At 39.7% G+C, this 23,094-nt stretch overlaps 1 protein-coding gene across 1 annotated transcript in view; it reads left to right on the top strand.

The window, feature by feature from the left end:
• Positions 1–23,094, top strand: part of LOC118853460 (teneurin-3) — a 324,419-nt gene that overhangs the window by 152,715 nt on the left and 148,610 nt on the right. The window contains exons 6-9 of the mRNA XM_036763567.1: positions 10,737–10,947; positions 11,405–11,506; positions 11,695–11,889; positions 13,654–13,854. Of these exons, the coding sequence (XP_036619462.1) occupies positions 10,737–10,947; positions 11,405–11,506; positions 11,695–11,889; positions 13,654–13,854 (709 nt within the window). The remainder of the gene's footprint in view (positions 1–10,736; positions 10,948–11,404; positions 11,507–11,694; positions 11,890–13,653; positions 13,855–23,094) is intronic.

Genomic DNA, 23,094 nt, shown 5'->3' on the forward strand with positions numbered 1-23,094 from the left:
ATAAATCGACTCAAAATTGGAAATTATATCAGGATGGTTGTTATATCCTAAAATTTGAAAGGTATCCAAGTCATCAGTTCATGCCATTACTTACATCTGGGCTGTTACTTCCAAGAAGAAATAAATCATGGAAAAGCAGCAGGGTCTCCATAGAGAAGCAAATGTAACCTCATTCATACATTATAGCACAGTATAGCAGGAAAAGCACTGTTTATGGAGTAAGAGGACCTGGGTTCATATCCTGCCTTTCACATTTAATGCCAGTGTGACTTTAGGCAGATTACTTAACCTCCCTGGGCTTCAGACTACTCTTCTATAAAATGAGGGGACTAAAATAAATGGCCTCTGAGGTCCTTTCTAGCTCTAATTTATGATCCTAAATTTGACTGTCCTAAGAGTATATATTCCTAGAAAGTTAGCATCAAAAGGGACCTTACCAGCTTCTTGCTAATACAGTAAAGCTTTAAGGACGTCCCTGACATTTAATCAGCTCCCTTCTGCTATGAAGAACTTACCACTTCACAGAGTATCTACTCCATAGTCATAATAAATGCATTTGTGATACGTAGGTTAAAAAATTAGGGTAGAAAATTAGTCATGCGTTTTTATGTCCAAAAATAAAAATTACCTACATTTAAAATATAAAATTGGGGCAAAGCTTTTCGAAGGGCAGTTATTTCTATAGTAAATAGGGCTTCTCAGAAAGGGAAATATGTCAAGCTGTAAGCAGAATGGGCTTTGAGATGGGGGTCAAAGACAGTATTGAGTTATTAAATTTCCTTATTCAGGGAACCTGTTTTCATTTTAGCTTAGCATATAGAATAGCAATAGAGAACTATTTGTGCATGCTATGTGTACTTTGTTTATTTTTTCAATACTTAGCATAATGTAAAAATGTAATTTAATTCAATAAATTTTATTAACATACAAGGCATTGTACATTAAGGTATTAATACAGTTGCCTCTGTACAAGGCAATGTGTTAAGCATGCAGATATAGAAAAATGACATATTTCCTACCTACAACTAGCTTACCTCCTTCTTGTAAAGAAGGATACGTATATAGGTATGTATAATTCAAAGTATACTTGATGCAATGAGGAGATCCAGACAAAGTGCCTTAGAAAACTTTGAGAATACTTTCAGCTGGAGGATTTGGGGAAGGGTTATTAGAATGGCTGGCAACTGACCTAACCCTTGAAGGAAAAGAAATATTCCCATAGGCAAAGATGAATAAGGAGTACATTTCAGGAGGTAAGGATAGCCTTTATGAATGTATGGAAGGCAGAGATGGCAAGTTGAGTTTGGGGGATATGTAGTGCTTTAATTTAACTGAATATGAATCAGTGTGAAGGGAATCAGAGCAAAATCAAACTAGAATGATAAGCTGGAGTCATGTTTTGCTAGGCCTTAAATAATAAGAATCTTTGAAAGGTTGTTGAACAGTGAAGTAACACGATCATCCCTGTGTATAAGGAAGATTAATTTAGCAGCTGTGTAACTATAAAGGATGGATTTGAAAAAAGAGGTTAGATGTAGCAAGAGTGAATAGGAAGTTGTCTTAGGCAAAAGATGATGAGGGTCTGAGGATGGTATCCTGGAAAGGAAACAATTAATTGGTCAACAAGAATCTATTGAATTCATACTATGTGCCAAGTAAATGTGAGAGATCTCACTAAGATAAAATCAAAAGGCAATTAAATGCACATGAGATATGAAGGAATGAGAAAGAGTCAAGGATGACTGAAATTTCAAGCCTGGGTGACTAGGAAAATAGTGCTTTCAGAAAAAATAGGGGAGTTGGGAAGAGAGGCAGATTTGGGAGTAAAGATGAGTTTCTTCCTGTATCAAATGTGAGTGTTTTACTAGGTAGTACTTCAGGTTCTATGTAGAATAATTCTATGATGAGTTCAATTTTGGACAAAATGAGTTTGAAGTGACAATGGGACATTACCTAGGACCAACATGAAGATGAGGTCCCTATGTTCAAGGTGAAGATTAAACCTGAATAGATGGATGGATGGATTGATTGATTTTAGATTTAAGATAACTGAATCATATGAGTGAAGAGAATGTGGAAGCAACTTTGGGGTACCTACAGACAAGATGCAGGACTGAAGAAGAGACAGTCCGAAAGAAAAGAGAAGAACCCAAAAAGAGTTCATAGAAGCCAAGAGAGGAGAGAGCAACAAGGAGAAGAACATGATCAGTGCTCAATGCTGCAGAAAGGTCATGATGAATAATGAAAAAGGGCCACTGGACTTAGCAGTTAGGATGTCATTAGTGAATTATGGAGCAAAATCATGCACATTACATCACATTTTTAAAAACTTTATCCTTAAAAAAATTAAAAAAAATTATTTAGGAAGAAACATTAGAGAAGATCCTCTGCAGATTGTCTAATAAAAGGCATATTTAATTACATGGCTGTGGAAATTTGAAAATCATGTCAACAGATACTTAAATCAATAAGGCAAACGCACATTCATGCACATGATTAAAACTTTTCCATCTCTGTTTCAAGAATACTCTAACCTTGTAAGACAAATGTGGTACCATATTTGAAATTAATTCTGTTTAAACTACACTGGAATTTCCCTGTAAGACTCTTTGTAATTCTTGCTGCTGTTCTAGAAGGGCACAGTGAAAAGTCCTTTCAGTAAGTCAGCCTCCTCAAAGCAAGTTCGAGACAGGCTGTTTGTTTTAGAGAGCAGGCTCTGTTTATGGTGCAAGTGCAGTGGAATTTGTCAAAGTGTGAAAACTGCCTTCATAGTCACCACTTAGATAGCCAAGTAGATTTTCTACAACTTCCCCAATATCTACTACTAAACCGAGCCTGACAGTGACCATGCAGGCCAGAAGATAAAGTGAGAATAAGAAGCAAAAAGGAATAAGGAGAAGATTTAAGTCACTGATGCAGTAAACTTAGTCCATCTCGTCAGAAAATTGCAATAAAAATGGTTTTGCAATCTGAGACCCCTAACCCATACCAATCTCTTCCTCTCTAACTAAAGCCATATTGTAAAAGGGGTGCAGCAAGTATAGTCTTTGTCATGGGCTGAGTCCGTCCAGTGTTGGGTTTGAGATTTCGAGGTGAGGAATATGGTTCTACCACAGTTTGATAAAGTCATGGGAGGGTAGAGTTGAAGGGAACCAAGTAATTCAGCCTTGTCCTTTTACAGGTGAGAAATTTGAAGCTCAAATAAGTTGAGTAACCTGTTCAAGGTTCTGTAACGAATTAGTGATAGAACAAGGACTAGAATACCGGTGTCCATTCTTTTGCACTCTAACTTGTGGTCTCTAGATACAAATTAAAATAAGGATCCAGAAATTTAGTTCAACTCAAGTTTATGAATGAGACACAACACATCAGTACTTTAAGGGGCCTGTTCTCCCACTGATGTAGGCATTCTCTCTGTCAGCTGATCAACAAGCATTTATTATATGCCAGGCACTGTGCAAGGAGTTGGGAATACAAAGATGAAAAATGAGAGGGGCTTACATTCTTTCTTCCCCATAAATCTTCTAGTAAGGATATATGTATACACACATATATACATACGTACATATATACACTTATGTCCTCCCTTGGATCTTTTAACATTCCAGAGATATTTTAAGCTCTTGAAATACCTATCTGCTATCCCTCACTGTTGCTATGTGCCTATCTTCTTTCCTGACTATACATTTTCTGGTTATCTTTTCCACTGCTTTCTTGTGAAGAGTCATTGCTGATAACATACTGAAACCTGTTTACTGGAAGAATATTGATATTAAAATGTTGGGTTTTATGTCCAAAAATCTCCTGGGATTGCTGAAAGTGATACATAATTTTCCAAATACAATCCAGCCAAGTTTCTTCCTCATTTCTAATTCTAGGCCCAGTTTATTGTCCATCTGCAGTACCTTTTCAAGTTTAAATGGACTGATGGACTGACAAAGAGTATTGCTTATCTAATTATATGTCACGATCAGGCAATAGGCACACTTCATTTGTTTTTTCCTATATGGATTGTTAGGCCATTCTCTTAATGGGTGTGCATTTCCTTGAGGAGGTCTTGTGGTATTCAGGGTCTTAATGCCATCATGAAAATCTGGAAAACTTCATCATCTATAGCAAGAGTTCTTAACCTTTTTTGGTGCCATAAATCTCTTTGGCAGTATGGAGAAGGGAGATGAGGATGAAGGTGGGGGGAGAGAACAAGCATTAACTAAGTGCCTACTGTGTGCCAAGGACTTTAAAAATATTATTTCATTTTATCCTCACAACAACCCAGTAAAATAGGTATCATCAATAATAGGGGATAATATCCTTATTTAATATTTGACAAAACTGAGGCAGACAAAGGCTAAGTGGCTTGTCTCTGTGTCACAAAGCTAGTAGATATCTAAGGCCATATTTGAACTTGGGTCTTCCACACTCTTGGTCCAGTGCTCTGTGCACTATGGCGCCACCTAGCTGCCTGTGGTGAAGCCTATGGCTCCCTTCCTCAGAATGTTTTGAAAAGCATAAAATAATACTGCAAAGGAAACCAATTATATTGAAATTTTTTTTCAAATAAGTTCATGAATTTGATCTGTAGGGAATCCCTTTTCCATTTGAACCCTGTGCAGGACATGCTTCCTAATAGATACACCTTTGTTGAGCATCTGTTTCCCTTCTGTATGCCTGATTTTGTGTTGCTAATTAAAGGATCACTGAATCTTTATTGTCTCTAGAATTGGGTCTGTCAAGTAATTTCATTTATAGATGTGTGAAAGACACCTCAGGGGGAGAAAGCCTTTAAGGCTGCACTTTGCTTTGCTGAGTCAATTTTTTTTTAAATAGTCAAAAAAAAAACAATAAAAACACAGAGCAGTCCTTGGTTCTATACACCTTTCAATCAATCGTGTGACCATGGAGATGTCATCTGTCACAAATCATTTGTGAAAGCCTTCTGTTTCCTTCTCATATTTTTATCAAGGATACCCTCAATGGAAGCTGGGATGCAAAAACCAAAACTACATGGTGAAGTCAATGTTTCACACTCTAAAAGTAAGCTAAGCTTCACCACTGAGAGAAGAGAGACAGGTTAATGGCCTGCTGTTGTGGCCTCAGGCAGATAGTGTTTGGAAAAGTCCAGTGATAAGGGGCAGTTAGGTCATGTAATGGTTAGAAGGCACTGAACCCGGAGTTAGGAAGGCCTGAGTTCAAATTTGGCCTCAGATCATTTCTAGCTGTGTGATACTATGAGAAATTCGCTCAGCCTCAGTCTCCTTTCCTCATCTGGAAAATTGGGGTAGTGATAGCATGTATGGCCCAGGGTTATTGTAAAGATTAAAAAAAATAACATTAGCTTGGGGTTGGTTTGTTTTGTAAGAAAAGTATAGCGATGGGGAAAAAGAAAGGAATTTAATCCAAGAGGGCGTCAACAGAAAGAAACACAAGCTATGTCAAAAGGGACAAGATGTTAGGAATAGCATCCAAGACCCCTTCAGATGGGCAAACGAAGAAATAGGAAAGAACATGAAATCAGGAATTAAAAATCATCTAGATTGGGGCTGTCCAGAATGCAGGCCTGCGGCCACAGGCAGCCAGCAGTGTGATTCATGTGGCCCGCCTGCAAGTATAGAAACTGACATAAATGCTTTAGTAAATGAAGGTGAGCTGCCGCAGAGCTCTCACTAAAATGGCAAATCAAAATATATTGTCTTGTTTCAATAAAAACCTAAGGTTGGCCAGCCCTGATGTAGATATAAATGAAGCTCTGTAAGCCCTGTTGTGAGGAAGAGCAAGAACATGGAGGACATGACTTTTTATACGTTAAGGTCAACACAGTCCTGGAATCGAATCAGACATGCTTTTTCCATTTAATTACTTTTAGTGGAGATTCATCAAGGTGATTTAGGGCATATGAGGTAAATAGGATCTTTTTAACTTTGCACATAATTTGAATAACGTTCCTGTGTCCTCTTTTTAGCAATGATAATAAGAGACTACTTGTTCAGAATTGGTTTCCATTTGTTTTCTGAAACTGTGTTATATGATAAGAGAAATGGGATCCTTCATGCATTGTTACCATAAAAGAAAAATTATACATTGTATATTATTTCTTGCTTCTCTTTTACCTGCTAAAGTGAATATTTAAATCTTTGAATGTTGAGACTGCTGGGTGGGTTTTCCTAAAGCAACTAAATTATTTCTTACTTTATAACTGTATGCTGTGCCTGATGTGCTGTTACGTACAATCTACCAGAAAGAAAATCTTTGGGGACTAGGGGGTTTGGTAGGGGGGCATTGGGGCACAGGGCACAGAACCTACAAGTTTATCTAGCAATGAGATCTCTCCAGCTGAAGGAAATTCAGGCGAGGTTGGAGTTTGGGGGCCAGGCTGCTGATCTCAAAAGAAACATGTGTCAGTGAGGCCAGCAGGCATCCCAAACCGAAGTCATTCTTTTTGCTACATAAAACCCTTGTTTCCTGCTAGCTAGTGTTCTGATCTTGCTTCTACCTCAGGCATTGTCTCCTTGCCTCTGTCTCTCCAGCTCCTGGGATTGTGTGTGTGTGTGTGTGTGTGTGTGTGTGTACTATAGATATAGATATACACACATACTATACATATATACATGCTATACATATATCTATGTATAGTGTGTTAATGTATATATGTATAGTGCGTTAGTAGTGGTGGTGGTATTAGTAGTAGTGGTGGTGGTGGTGGTGGTAGTAGGATAGTAGCAGTGGTGATGGTGGTGGTAGTAGTAGTAGGGTAGTAGTAGTTAAGAGCAGTCATAGTGGCAGTAGCAGTGCTAGTAATTAGTAGTAGTATATACAAATTACGTTGTTTCCCTCTCACCCAAGGAGTGTAAGTCCTCGAAGACAGAAACTTTAATTTTTGCCTTCACTTTGTGACCCTGAACAAGTCACTCAACCACTCAGTCAGTGCTCTAGATGATTTTCTAAGCCTATAATTTGAGAGGAGGGTGATGACCTGCAGTGGTAGAGTCCCCAAGTGGGGACTTCCCCTAAGTCAGTGAAATCATGGATCCAGCTCCTATCCCTGTCCTGTCTTTGGCACATTGTCTAGTTTAATAAATGCTTATTCATTGATTGATGGACTAATTAAGATTTGTATAGGACACTGAGAGGCTGAATGGTTTGTCTGTGGTTATATAGCCAGTCTTTGTCAAAAGTTAAATTTGAGCCCAGGTACTCTGACTGCCAAGGCTAGCTTCCTCTGCATTATTCATAATAGCACCTGACAGTTGTGTAGTTGTTCGAGGTTTACAAAACACTTTCCATGCATTATCTCATCATTCAATCTTCACAACATCCATGTGAGGTAGGTGGTGCAAAGAAACTGAGGCCCACAGAGCTCAAAAGTCTTGCCCAGGTTCCTGTAGTTCGTCGTTGTCAGACCTGGGATCTGAACCCAGATCTTCAGCCTCTGATGTCCAGCATTCTTGGTACTAGGTCATGTTGCCTCTTCTTTACACCAGCATTTTTCAAATACTTTATAGACATAAGAAACCTTAAGGCTACCTTAAGTTTTATCCAGTAGCAAAGTCTATTGGGTTTTGTACAGTACAAGGAGCCATTTTTTTCCAGAGTTGACACCAACATTAAAAATCACTGACATTTGGCACCCATAAACTGATTGTATCCCAATTTCATTCACCCAATCAACAAGCATTCATTATTATGTGCCAGGTATTGGGCTGGACACTGAAGTTTTTTTAATGCCCCAATTCACTACCCAGTAGATTTTGGATAAAATCCTATTCGAGAAATTTCTGAAACATATGAGAAAATTGATATATACATATAGAAAGAGACAGAGAGAAAGATGGATAGCTAAGAAGTTCAGGACGTAGAGCCCTTCAGTCATGAAGACCTGAGTTCAAGTCTAGCCCCAGATATTGATTAGCTTTGTGACTCTGGGCAAGTCATTTAACCTTCATCTGCTTCCTCATTTATAAAACAGGTCTCATAACAGCACCCATGTCACAGTGTCATTATGAGAATTAAATGAAATAATATTTGCAAAGGGCTAAACATAGTGCCCTGGTACATAGTAGTCACTTAATAAATGCTTGTTTCCTTCCTTCTTTCTTTCTGTTAATTCACCTTATACTACAAATTCATGTCTCAGGATAAGCATCAAACTAAACTATGAAAATTGAATAGCCCATAGCTATTAGAAACTTATTTTAAAATTGAATTGTTCTTCCTGAAAGTCTAATAGGAAACCTCTTCAGTGTCTGTTACCTTCTTTTATGGATCTTCTCTCTGTGTGCACGATTTTAACCACACAATTATTGCCTAAATTTACAGGATTTGCAAAGTGAAATCTTTTGGTTCCTAATTTCAGTCAAATTCATCAGTTAAACGTATCCAACCCTGGACACTTATAGTGAAACACATTAAACTGAATGATAATTGGCTGTTTACAAATACTTATTAGAGATAGTCGGTGTTATTGCTTGTGCGCCAGCCCTTTCAGTTAGTTTAAATTTCCAAATGGTGTGCTTTTTATCAGAAGCATATAGATAGCTTGTTATCATGCCATTTTGTTTTATTGCTGTACTTGTAATCCAGCAGTAGGCATTTGTCAGGTGCCTACTTTGTGCCAAGCGTGGTGCTAAAGGATAAGGATATAAAGACAAAATGGAACAGTCCCTGCCCTCAAGGTGCTTACATGCAACATGTACACGTGTAAATAATACAAAATATTGACTAAGGTATCATGATGGAATTTGAAGGTGGGGGAGGAAACGGTAGCAGGGTGGTCAGGAGGAAGACATATGTAGGAGATGGTGCTTGAACTGAGTGTCCAATGATTCTCGGGATTCTAAGAGATGAAGAAGGAAAGTTTTAAATATGAAGAATTCAAGAATTGTAGGATGAATGTCAGAGTCATAAGACTACAGAAGGTCTTGACAGAGCATCTGGTGGTCTAACTAAAAAATTAGGATGTTGGACTTGGAACATTTGCCAGAAGCCAAGATGGCCATGTCCCTAAACTCCATCACCTCTGTAATGTAGAAGAAAGAATAAACTTGGTTCATTTTGGAGATCAGGAGCAATTGGTAGAAAAGGCAAAGAGAAAAAAAATAGGTTTAATGTCAAGAAAAATTTCCCAAAAATTAAAACTACCCAAAAAGTGGTATAGGTTGCCTTGGGAGATGATTAGGTATCCTTCACTGGTAGTCTTGGAAGAGAAGCCAGCTGACCATTCATCAGGTATATTATAATGGAGATTGAGGGGTAGGTATGAATTGGGCTTAGATGGCTATCAGTGTTCCCTCCAACTCTGAAACTTTTTATTATTTACACTCCTTAAGAATATAAACTCTTTGAAGACAAAGACCATTTTTGCTTTCTCTTTGTCTCCCTGTAGAGTGTGGCACAGAGTAAGCACTTATTTAATGCTTGTGATTAATTGGTAATAGAACAGTCCTAGGATTCACCAGGAGTAGAAAATCTGTCCTACAAGGAAAAAACTACACACACACACACATACATATGTATGCATAGATATGTGTGTGTGTGTGTGTGTGTGTGTGTGTGTGTGTGTGTATAGGTTTTTGTTGTTGTTATTGTGTTTGTCCTTCATTCTTGAAGAGGACCATGACATCAGGGAAATGATGACATGACTTGTACTTGACTTTGATTTGAGTGAGGGAGGGCCGTACAAGGTCACCAGGCTCACTTTCTCCTCCAGAGCCATCTGAGTCCTGTGGCCTGATATTTGCCAGGACGACTGGAGATGGCCCAGGATGCATTGGGAGTATATATGTGTGTGTATGCATAAACACACATATCTGTATGGTTTAGCTGCAATGCAAATTCAGCCATCCTTTATCCAACCAACAACCATTTAGTCATAATCATAATAATAACACTGGTATAGGCGCTTTGAGGTTTGCAGACTGCGTCCCCAATAATATCTCATTTTATCCTCACAGAAACCCCGTGAGACAGGTTCTATTACTATGCCCATTTTACAAATGAGGGAAATGTGGCAGAGTTAGGTTAAATAAAATTGCCCAGGGAAAACAGTAATTATCTGAGGCCAGATTTGAATTTGGGTCTTCCTACACATGAAATACATGATAGGCATAAAGCATGGCTCTGGGTGGGTGCTGACACGGAAACAGAGACAAAGTCCCTGTCCACAAGAATCTTACCATCGAGAAGTAGGCCAGACATGTACCTGAAGGGAGTTGGGCTAAGTGAACTCTAAGGTCCCTTTGCAATTCACATCTAGGACTTGATCTAACCTCTGTCAACCCCAGTTTTCCTATCAGGAAAATGAGGGCTTTAATACCTGCTTTGGAAGGCTTTGAAAGCTCAAATATGAAGGTGTATGTAAAGTACTTTACAACCCTTAGTATTAAAAAAAAATAAAAGACAAACACATATGATGAGCATAGAACTGCCTAGAGGGAGCGACAGACTATGAGATCATCTGAGGGAGGGCATGAGCACTTTCCTGTCTTTAACATAATGTCCTATGGGAGGCTACTGTCTAAACCAGGGGTGCGTAACCTGTGGATGTGGCCTCGAGGCAGTTTGCACCCCTGTGTCTAAACCATTCCCCTTGTGGACATAAGGAGGCTTTTGCCCTTCGGAGCTAGCTATCCGCCTGGAACTTTCTTCCAACACTGTAGTTATTAGGAGCATGTTTTAAAAAGTAATTTTTTAAGCATTTATAATTGCTGAATACTAATGAGCTTTACTTTCTCCTTCTACAGTACGACTTTGTGGAGCTGCTGGATGGCAGCAGGTTAATCGCGAGAGAACAGCGCAACCTCCTTGAGTCAGAGAGAGCTGGTCGACAGACAAGATCTGTCAGTCTTCACGAGGCTGGTTTCATCCAGTATCTGGATTCTGGAATCTGGCATTTGGCTTTTTATAATGATGGGAAAAATGTAGAGCAGGTGTCTTTTAATACCATCGTTATAGGTAAGAATAGTCTTCGAAGAATTTCTGCAAAGCACAACCTGAGGAGCAGGTTGGGAATGCCGGTGGGGATGGGGAGGGGATGTTTTAACAGATTTTTTTGTTATCATTGTTAATTTCCACCATTTCAAATCATGGGTAAGAGGTGAGAAATATTTTAATTTTTTTTTTAGTAATGAACATATTAAAAATAAACTGTGATACTCACTTGCCAAGAAACAACAGAAAGAAAAGGAAGCAGGTTACATTAAATGAATGTTTTAAATTTAATTAAAATATTTTTGCTCTACTGTTTTGCCTGTTCTAATAACCCACTGCAAGTAGAGATTACTTAAAAAAATGTTGTTGAATAAACCAGCCACTTCGGCGCATACCCAAAACTGAGCAGAGTTGTAGAAACTACTTGGCATTGTGGTGGGAGGTAGCCTGTACAAGTTTTCTTTCTTTCTCCTTTCTTCAGAGTCTGTGGTCGAATGCCCCCGGAATTGCCATGGAAACGGAGAATGTGTTTCTGGGACATGCCATTGTTTTCCAGGATTTCTGGGCCCCGATTGTTCAAGAGGTATGTGTTTAGTCGAATTCCTTTCTTAAGTAAATACAAATCTGCCGCAGGAGTACAAGGAGTCCAGAATGTCGCGTCACGGGAGGAAGAGAAACTGCCATGTGGCTTGTTCTAGAGATGTTTCTTTTCTTTCCCAAGCCTGATGAGAAAGATGGCTGTTAATTCTACTGTCATGTTTTATTTTACAGCGGCCTGTCCAGTGTTGTGTAGCGGAAATGGGCAATACTCCAAAGGACGTTGTCTCTGCTTCAGCGGCTGGAAGGGTACCGAGTGTGATGTGCCCACCACCCAGTGTATTGACCCTCAGTGTGGGGGTCGTGGGATTTGTATTATGGGCTCTTGTGCTTGCAACTCAGGATACAAAGGGGAAAACTGTGAAGAAGGTAAACATGTACATATTTACAGATGTCTATTGTTATCCTCATAAAGAAATCTATTACACCAAAAACTTCTTAGTTGCGGATTTATCCCTTTGGACCACCCCATCTTTTTTGGGAGGGGAAGTCTTTTTCTATTCTAGCCAGCTTTGAGATTTTGTGTTTTCTGGAATTTTTAAAGCACATTGTCATTGAATTCATTTTGATTACCATTCCTATAAAGCATTCAAAGCAACTTTCTAAGACTGTGAGTCAGAGAGGAGGTGCCACTCTACTTTGGTAGAGGATGTTCTTTGCTGGGAGTCCTCTATACCAATGAAATTATGGGTCTCTATCCTCCAAAAAAAAGACTAAAAGACCATACAGATCAAATATCACATTAGTGATAAGATCATAAATTTTAAAAATAAGAATTTTTTCCACTAACTTTAAAAAAAGGAAACCAGAGAGACACAGGTCTTGATGTTTTTTCACATCTCAAAAGAAATAACTCCTGTTTTATTCTGCAGTCCTTCTTCTCCATGTGGCATTTTGGCATTTCTAACATCAAGGCTGATTTTGATATTTCACATGTGAAGCAACACATAATTTGTGAGTTCCAGAACCGTATATGATGATGACATTCATGATGCCACAACATAGAACATTGTTGAATTTTAAAATATTTTTAAATGGGAAAAGCACTATTGTTGTTCTTCAATCAAATTGATTTTATTGATCTGCACGTACAAAGTAATGCAATTAAGCTTCTGGAATTAAATTTTCAGACCATTGACCCTACAAGTGTAAAGTTTTATTGAGTCAAATTGCTAAATTAAATCTCGTCATCTAAAGCACATTAAAGTGAATTAGGAAGGCTAGAGAGTATGCAACTCATTTATTTCTCAAACAGGTTGAGGGTCCTACCCAGCTGTCAGAACTCCGTCTTAGTGGATTAGGTCAGTGGATACTGATTGTAACAGAGAATCCAATACTTATTCCTTTCTGATTTGGCAGAAAAGAGAGAGCAAAAGTCTGAAACCTCAAGTGCATCTCAGGATAATTCAGGAAAATTACAAATCCTTGCAAGATTCTCAATTGCCTAAATGGCTTTGAAGCTGGTGCTTCTTATCTAGGATGTCACTTGCTTTGCTATACAATTCTTCCAGACACTAACAATGGCTTCTTCCGAGTTTGTCAACATATTTTGGTTGCTGGGCAGTCGCCTACAGGACACCCAATGTGCGACTGACTGTAAATGGAATTGAGCTCTTGTTCTAGACCAGGCCCCAGCCTACTTTTCCATCTTCTCGTTTATTATACACTCTTCCCCACCCAGCACTCACTGATCCAATTATTCTGGACTTTCTTCCTGGTCCCTCACACAGAACATATAAATCCATATCCTCTCTTTTTGCCTTTCTTTTTGCCACATTCTCCCCTCACCCTTACTTCTTAGAAAAATCCTTGGTTTCTTTCAAGACCCAGCTCAAAGGCCACTGTCTCCATGAAGTCTTTTCCTGCCCTCTACCCTCCTCACCCCTCAGACTGTTAGGAAGCTCCCCTACAAAATCAGTGTCTATTCTGTATATACTTCTTAAAGGTGCAGGTTGACTCTCCTTGTAGCGTAAAAGCTCCTCGAGGGCAAGGACTGTTTTAATTTTGTCTTTATATATTTAGACTCTCTTGGCACATAATAGAAGCTTTAAAAATTCTTGATGATGGATGGAAGGATGGATGTTCTTATACCTTCTAGATTTATTTAGTCAAATTATCCTCCTTCCTTGACAGCTGACTGTTTAGACCCTGGCTGCTCTAATCATGGGGTGTGTATCCACGGAGAATGTCATTGCAACCCAGGATGGGGTGGAAACAACTGTGAGATACTGAAGACCATGTGTCCGGACCAATGCTCTGGGCATGGAACGTACCTTCAGGAAAGTGGTACCTGTACTTGTGATCCAAACTGGACTGGCCCAGACTGCTCAAATGGTAAGGACAATCAATTCATTGTCATCAAAGTGCTTTGTATTCTGACGTGTCTCCCTCTATGACTAAAGGACCTAGAATAGTTTGTTTTGAACTCAAACTTTTGGCAACTCTTTAAAAAAGGATTTTTTAATGAAAATAAAACGATGCTTTCTAGACATGTGGAAATCTATTTGAATAAATAGAAACAGAGTTAATTATATCTTGTGTTATTTTTAAAGTCTCATTCCTGTGTACTGTTTTGGTGGAAATAGCACTGACTTTAGAGCTAGGATACCTGGGTTTGAATCACAGCTTTGTTCTTTACTGTCTGTGTGAACTTGGGTCAGGTGCTGAAACTCTCTGATCATCTGAAATATTAAGGGATTGGACTAGATGATTTCTAAGGTCCCTTCCAGCCCTAAATCCATGATCTTGTGATCTCTGTATGAGGAGATTTCGTATTAAATGGACCATTGTAGAAGATAGCTCCTTATTAGCAGAAGAACCCATTGCCTGGAATCCATACCCAGGCCAGTTCCCATTAATGTGCTCAGTGCTCTATGAATAGCATAGACATTCAATGATTATTTGTTGAATTCAAATCTGAGTCCCTGCTTTCAGGAGTTTGCTTCTTGCAGGCCATAGCTTCCAGGCTCCCTCCTCATAAAGCCTTCCCTGATTCATTTAACTGTAAGTCATCTTTCCCCTCTCAGATTTTCTTAGACAGTTATCTCTCATTCTTTCCTTGACCTTTATCACATTCTCCTTTGTATTTGTCATGTCACCCAGAATGGACTTTAAAGGAGAGACAGTCTGATTTTTCATCTTGCTCTAGTGTCAAGCACGGAGCCCTGCACGTAGTTTTTTTTTTTATTGTTTTCTTGTTGTTTGGTCATTTTTCAGTCCTGTCCATCTCTTTGTGTCCCCATTTGGGGTTTTCTTGATAAAGGTACTGGACAGGTTTGCTATTTCCTTATCCATCTCCTTTTACAGAGGAAGAAACTGAAGCAAACAGGGTTAAGTGGCTTGCCCAGGGCCATACATCTTTTAAGTGTCCGAGGCCAGATATGAACTCACAAAGAGAGTCTTCCTGACTCTAGGCCAGGTACTCTATCCACTGGACCACCTAGCTGCCCTGCACATAAGAGTTCCTAATAAATGTTTCTTGGATAGAATTGAATTGATTTGAATTGCTGGGTTGAAACAATGAGTGTGACCAGTCTCCCCTGGTAAAAAAAAAAAAAAATGGGAGGCTTTGTTTAACTTATGAAATTCAGCTATATTCTCTCTTTTCCTGACAGGCAAGTCATGATAATGGTAAACTAAAGAGACCTCAATTCAAACAAACTATTTCAGCTGTCAACAGAAGTGTAAACATGACATTAACTAATGACATACGTATAGAGAAATATCTCCCATCATGCCTCTGTATCCCATGTTTCCAAAAAAAGGATCTTTTAAAAATAATAATGACAAGTGTATTTATGGTTGAAATGGCACTTCCTGTTTTAGTTAATTAGCCAGGATTTATTTATTTATTGCCTGCTAAGAGCCCGATAGCATGGGAGGCCACATTTAATTGCTTTACCATGACACTAAGACTTTTGGAACACCCTGTATATGAGGAGTGTAAGAAATAGTTCCTATTCTCAAGGACTTCACATTTTTCTTATTAAATTAAAAATTACGTTTTCTTTATTTTCTCATGTGTTACTCAGTATATGAGAATATTAGAGGCCAGCCAGGGATACACATATGGAGAATTCTCTCCCATCCATGGGAGAAGCAACATAAGTAAGTGATCGATGTTTTGATTCATCGAGTTTAGCAGCAGGAGTTTAGAGGAGTCAGAGAGCATTGGAAGACAAAATAATCAGCGAAGGTTTCTTAGACAAGGTGAGGCATGAGACTTTGAACAATTTGTAGGATTTTGACAGGAGGGAAGGGCTTTCCAGACTCCTGAACAGCATGCAGAAAGATGCAGCTGTCCTGTCTAATGTAGAAATGGATAGCGGCGTGAAGTGTGGTACAGTGGATAGACTGCTGATTCTGAAGGCAGAAAACCTGGGTTCAAATCCCTCCTCTGACACTTAATTCTTTCATAACCTTGGGCAAGTCTTGGGCACCTCTGAGACATCTAGGTGATGGCGTGGACAGAGTGCTGGGCCTGGAGTCAAATTCAGCCTTAGATACTTACTGTCTGTGTGACCCTGGGCAAGGCCCTTAACCTTTGTCTGCCTGGCTTTCCCCAAATGTAAAGCGGGATTATAATAGCAACTACATCCCAAGGTTTTTGTGAACACCAACTGAGAAATTATTTGTAAAGTTCTTAGTGCAGTGGCTAGCATATATTAGGTGCTATTATGTAAATGCGCATTTCCTTCTCATCATCTGTAAAATTAAAAGATTGTATTAAATAGCTTCTGAGGTCCTTTCCAGATATACGTTTATGATACTGTCGTCCTATGAGTGAGAAGGTGAGGCGGGCAACAACACATCACTCCCAAAAGAAGTTACCATCTTAAGCCTGACTCCTCTCACGAAACAAAATGTCTGCCATATACTTCTGTTTCCCTTTTCCCTGCCCCTACCATGTTTCCCTCACCTTGCTCCACAAAAAGGTGGTTTGGGGACCTTTTGCTCTTAAATTCAGTTTATAACTGCTGAACGCTCTGGAATGTTTCCTTTTGGTAACTCCCAAGTGGGTACACCTTAGCCAGATTTCTTTTCACTCACTAAGATCTCAATGGAAACCCTACCTTCTCCTTTTCTCCCTCTGAGTCTGCATGACAGTATTTTCTGGAGTCTGTTTCCTCTGCCCCTTCCTATCAGTATGGAGGGCAAGGACACATTGCTTCATCTGAGATGTGTGAGCTGTGAAGAGATCAGCATGACTGGTGCAGAAAAATCCAGATTTCGGGGTGGGAATGGGGAGAGAAGAATGGTTAAACAACATTTTCAATTGAGGGATTAGGTCAGAAAACATTCTGAGCCAGTAATAAGAGTAAAAGATGAAAATTATACCACTACCACTATCACACACACCCCCCCCACCCAGGGCAGAAACTTGGCAAAATTGATCAAATTCAGAGTTCATTTTTAGCCCAATTTAAAATATTTCACTGGGTTATTTTTTTATACTTCTGATGTTCATATACTATGAATTTTAAATACATTCCTTGCTGCTGAAAACAATTACAGGCATTAGTATTTATTGATTATACAATATGGTAGGGGTTTTGCATAGTTCATTTATCATAGGTGGAAAAGCCTGTGCTTTGTAATTCTTGCTTGATCTCCCCAAAAGATCCTAAATTTCACACGAATGGTTTAACTAGTTTTCCATGAAAATGACAACAGGCCACAGTTCAGTAATGTCAGAGTCCAAAGATAGCAAACCATCTATTCAGCTTTCATTAGTATAGGCTTCCCTAGGAATAACTGTGATATGCTCCTGGGGAGGGGGGATGACAGTTGTTACCATATTAACGTGATGACAACACAGTACCCCATACCCAGCCTTTCCCATGTCCCAGGGGAATTTGAGGGGGGGGGAAGGATTAGATGAAGTCAAACCATATCTGGTTTTCCAGCCATTCCTCAGCAAGAGAATATTGTAGCATTTCTCCCTTCTCTCCAAGTTGGGAAGGGGAGTACGGGGTGGCTAATCTCTCTTCCACACATGGGTAGTTCCCTCCTAGAAGGGAAGAAAAAAATAGAAGATGTTGTCTAATTAACCCTCCCATTGATCTAATATTACAGACTTAATAATGCTTCTGTTATACAAATTGAGGAAAATGAAGCTTAATCATCTTATTGAGCACCTTGGTAGATTCATGGGGTTCCAGTGGAGTTGAGAGTATAGAATGGAGAAAAGGGGGATCCCTGGAGGCCTCTAGGGGTGATTCCACAGCAGCCTTTGGGAGCCTTGAGGAAATGGCCTCTGGCTGGTGTGGATCATTTGGTAGTTGAGAGAGAAGTCTGGGAGTAAGTGAGTGCAGGCACTGGGAAGGGCAGACAATGAGTGTGTTTGTGTTTGTGCATTGAAATGTAACAGAAGAATGAGAACTGTGTTTGAGAAGTGAGCAGAATGAGGCGCGGCAGGCAGTCAGCAAGCATTTGAGTGCCTACTGTGTGCAAGACCCCATGCTTGACGCTGGGCATACAAAAAAGAAAAGCCCTCAAGGAGCACACACTCTATTGGGGAGGATAACATGCAAACAACTACACGCACACAAGATACACACACACACACACACACGTATATGCACCTATATTTGGGCATCTAAGTGGTATCGTGGATAGATTGCTGGGCCTGGAGTCAAATGTTCAAATGTGGCTTCAGGCACTTAACTAGCTGTGTGACTCTGGGTGAGTCATTTTCCCCTGTTTGCCTCAGTTTCCTCATCTGTAAAAATGAGCTGGAGAGGGAAATGGCAAAGCACACCAGTATCTTTGCCAAGAAGACCCCACATAGGGTCATGAAGAGTCAGACACCACTGAAACAACTGAATAACAGCAACATACATATACATACACACACACACACACACACACATACATACACATACATATAAAATATAACATATGTGTGTGTATAAAATCATCCCTTCTAGGAGAGAATCACCCATATATGGAAGAGAGATTAGCCACCCTGTATGCTTCTTCAGAAGAATGCTACAATATTGTCTTGCTAAGCAATTGGGGAATGGCCTGAAAAAGCAAATACAGCTTGACTTCATCTAATTTTTCCCCAGATGTGTGTGTGCACGTATACTTGTGCATGTACATAGATATAGACATAATTGGAGGTAATAGCAGAGGGAAAGCTCTAGAAATTTTGGCTCCCTCTGTGGACCTCTTAAAGGTAGAGGTCATGTTTCCTGTTTCTTCTTCATCTCCTCCCTTCTCTTATCTCTGCTGTGCCCACTCCCTGTTTTATCCCTCTCCTTCCATTCCCCCTCCCCACACGTGACACACAAACCCTCCATATACAGAAGCATGGCATTGAGCCAATGCGGGATATCAGATAAGGTGCACATCCTGGAGTGAGGAAGACTCTGAGATGAGATTCGAACTTGCGTCAAGTAACTTGCTATAGAATGAGGGCGTTGGACTTGAGAGCCTCTAAGAGACCTTCCAGTTCTAAATCTATAAAGCTTTGATCAAGGCCAACCCTTTCATTTTATAGAGGAGGCATCTGAGGAAAAGACAGGTTAAATCATTTTCCCAAGGCCGTGCCAAAGAACTCTAAGATTCTGATTTCAAGGAACCTTCAGTCTGGTCAGAGGCATAAGGCTTAAATGCTTGAACACAAGATGACAATCAATAAAACAATATTACAGGGGAGCTGGATCTTGAATTACAGCTAGAATGAATCATAGGCTCGTAGACTTAGAACTGAGAGGGACCATCCAGACTAGGGTCAAATAGTCCAACTCTTATTTTTTGTTGCCGTTCAGTCATCTCAGTCCTGTCCAACTCTTCGTGACTCCATTTGGGGTTTTCTTGGCAAAGATACTGGAGTGCTTTGGTATTTTCTTCTCCAGCTTATTTTACAGATGAGGAAACTGAGGCAAACAGGGTGAAGTGACTTGCCCAGGGTCACACAGCTAGTAAGTGTCTGAGGCTGCTTTTGAACTCAGGTTCTCCTGACTCCAGAACTACATCTCTATCCACTGTGCCACCTAGCTACCCTCTGTTACTTTACATATGAGGAAGCTGGCCTATGAAATTGGAAGTATTTGCCTAAGGTCACATAGCTATTGTCAGAGCAGAACTCAAATTCTGGACCATCTAATGTCAAATTCAGTGCTTTTTTTTCCCCTAATTTTATCTTTTATTATGAATTGAACAACCATCAACACACACATGAACATTTCAACAGACAAAGAACGGGAAAGAAAATTTCAACGAAATAGGAATTTCTTTGAAGTAGTTTTTTTAAGCAATAGTAAATTTAACACAATAGAAACAACAGTGTCCTGCCTGTGTACCCTTCTGAACTTCCTTCTCCCTTCGGAATAGTCTGTTAATGTTTCATTGACTGCTTCGTTCCCCACATCACTAACACTACCCACCAACTCCCACTCCCTCCTAATTAGAAGCCTTCCCTTATAACAAATAAGAATGTTCTAGAAAAACAAGCCAGCCCATTGATTATGTGTGAAAATGTGTTTGTTCTTGCAAGGCTCTTTCCACAACATCGGTAGCTAAAATTTATATAGTGCTTTAAGGTTTTCAAAACACTTCCCTCACCACAACCCTGTGAAGCCAGGAGTGAAAGTGACCATTGCCAGAGAGGGTGATGACTTACCCGAAACCCAAACCACACAGCTGGAGTATTAAGTAGCAAAGCTGAGACATGAAGCTGGGATCCCCAAAGCTTCCACAGCTTCACACTTTGCAAATGCATGAATAAAATGAATTCAGAGAAGCTGGAGAGATCATTACGGGCTGAAGGATGCTAGCATGATTGATGATGCCCTTGAAGGAGAGATGGGGCTTGGTGAATTGTAGAGGCATCCATGCCGGTGGACAGGTCAGACCCAAAACACAGAAGAAGAGAGCTAAGCGAGGCGAAAGCAAATAGGCCAGTTTGTTTAGAGCAGTGAGATTTTTGTTTTGGTGGAGTAGAGAAGCTAGTAAAATTGTGGAAGGCCTTGCATGCCAGACTAAAGGGGAATGGCATTGGCAGAGTAGCCACATGGGGCAAGGCACTGTTCTAAGTGCGGCTCTGATTTCACTGCCTGCTTTTGTAAATGTGGTTGATAACAGCAAGGTTCACAGTGTGTAATTTGCCATTTCTGTTGGGTGTGGATGCATTTTCTCCTTCTAAAATAAAAATAGGTCTGTCAGTCAGTCAATAAACTAGCATTTATTAAGAGACTGTCCAGGAAAAAAAAAGCCTGCCGTGTGCCAGGCACTGTGCTGGGGATAGAAACATTGTCCCTAACCTCCAGGAGATCACAGTCTGATGAAGAAGACAATATACAAACGACTCGGTGCTAACAAGCTATAGACAAGGTAAACTGAACATAATCAAAAAGGGGAAGGCCTCGGCATTACCAGGGATTGGGAAAGGCTTCTTGCAGAAGGTAGGACTTAGAGAAGGTGGGCATGTTTTGATGTAAGGGACCAATTAAACTGATGGGTAATAAATACTTGGATTTTGTTTGTGATGTTTCGGTCTGAAAAGCATTGTGGTTCCAGTGGGTAGGAAGGTGGTCTAGCAGCTTTTGCCTGAGTTCAAGTCTGGGCACTGACACATACTGGCTGTGTGACCCTGAGCAAGGCAGAGAACTTGTTGGTGTCATGGGCGACTCTCTAAGACTGGCTTGTAGAGAAGGTGCCAACCTCTGTTAGCAAAGGGAGCCTCTTATCCCAAGAGTTCCTTAGACTAATGAAATTGCAGATCTAGACCAAACACCAAGTCCAGGCCTGTGCTTCTAACAGTATAAGAAATTCCTTGCATGGAAACTCATCTGTAGCTTTGAATATTAAAGAGCAGCTGGGTGACCTACGCATGGCACCAGAGGCAGCTGAGTAGTATAGTGTGGAGTCTGGAATCAGGAAGACCTGAGTTCAGATTTGACCTCACATACTCACTATGTGACCCTGGGAAAGTCTGTTTGCCTCAGTTTCCTCCACTTTAAAACGAGAATAATAACATCACCTCCCTTGCAGAGTTGCTGGGAGAATTCAGTGCGCTAATATTTGTAAAAGCACGTAGCACGGTGCCTGGCACATAGTTGGTATTATATAAATGCTTATTCCATTGTTTTCCCCTGCCCATGGACAGACAGCTAGTATGTGCCAGAGAAAGACCTGAACTCTGGCCTATCTTACATTCATGGTACACATTGCTGTATCTACTGGGAACAAGCCACTTAGAAAATTAATCATGTTTGTCAGAATAGAACATTGGCTTTATCTTGAAATTTGCCTCCAATTTTCCCTTGCTATCGGTCTTTGCATCTTACCCAAATTACCAGTTCCACAAGTTATCTCAGCTGAAGTTTTCCCCACCCAAATAATATTGAAGGGGATGAGAGAAATGAACAATGATAACTCACATTTATAGACTACTGGGTTAAACCACCCAGTACGGCTGACATCCAGCCTTTGCCCTAGGTTGGGTCAGTAGCATGATCCCTATTTACAGATGAAGAGGGCTTAGTGACTTGCCCAGGGTCATACCCTGATAATCATTAGAGCTGAAGTCCATTGCTCCTGAAGACTCTAGGTCCAGCACTCTGCTCTACCACTACATCATATTGTGAAGAAGTAGGTCAGCTTTTAAAGTACATAAATCTTAAGGACTATGGACCTTTTCTTTTTGTGAACCAGTAATATTTCACTGTGGACACTCAGCTGGGAGCAAAGATCTAAATAATTTTTATGGAAAAAGCTTATAATAGCCCCTAAATAACAACAACAAAAACTAATTTAATCCATACTTGTAAAAGAGAATTGGTACGAGCTGAAAATAGATTTAGAATATAAGCCTTAATTAAAAGATTAAATCAGCTGCAAAAAAAGTCTTCCAGTTTCAGATCATTATTTTATATGTTGAAAAATCATGGTTCTTACTCATATGTCGTTTTATTTGTGATAATCAACAACAAGCAGCTTTGTTGAGTGCCTGTCGTGTGCTAGAACACTGTGGGCTCTATCCTAAATATTGGAGATAAAAAAGTGAAAACAAGCAAGCCCATTCATATTCTATGTATTTGAAAAATGAACAGTTTTCACTATATACAAAATGTCTGTGATGTAGTTAGTATGAAAACAGAAAATGTATTTAATGCAGTGAACTCTTACTGAGTTCTGCCAGTAATGGTCTCCCATGTTCACACATAGACTGAAACCTTATGCAGAAGCAATAGTAACAAAGATCACACAAAATGTGTTCATCCTCTGAAGACCTCTGAGATTATTAATACGCATCTCAAATGTGAAATCTGGCAATTCTTAGCACAATTAAAGAATTTAACCCTTAAAACTAACAAGGAAGAAATTTGGTCATTTATCCTGTGTGTGAATTAAAGCTTAGTAACTGTCTAATTATGAATCATTAAACTTGCTTCTGAAGAAAAACTCCGTTATCACCTGCCACACTTGAAGTTGGAAAAATGACCTTCAGATATCTGAATTCTGTAAATAAGTGGCTCTTTCCCATAAAGAAACATTTGGTTAAGCTACTAAAAGAAAAGGAATGAATTATTTCCATCAGAGAGTTTAAAGGTTTGAAAGCCACAG

This window comes from Trichosurus vulpecula, chromosome 6 (genome assembly GCF_011100635.1).
Source record: "Trichosurus vulpecula isolate mTriVul1 chromosome 6, mTriVul1.pri, whole genome shotgun sequence".
Lineage (NCBI taxonomy): Eukaryota > Metazoa > Chordata > Mammalia > Diprotodontia > Phalangeridae > Trichosurus > Trichosurus vulpecula.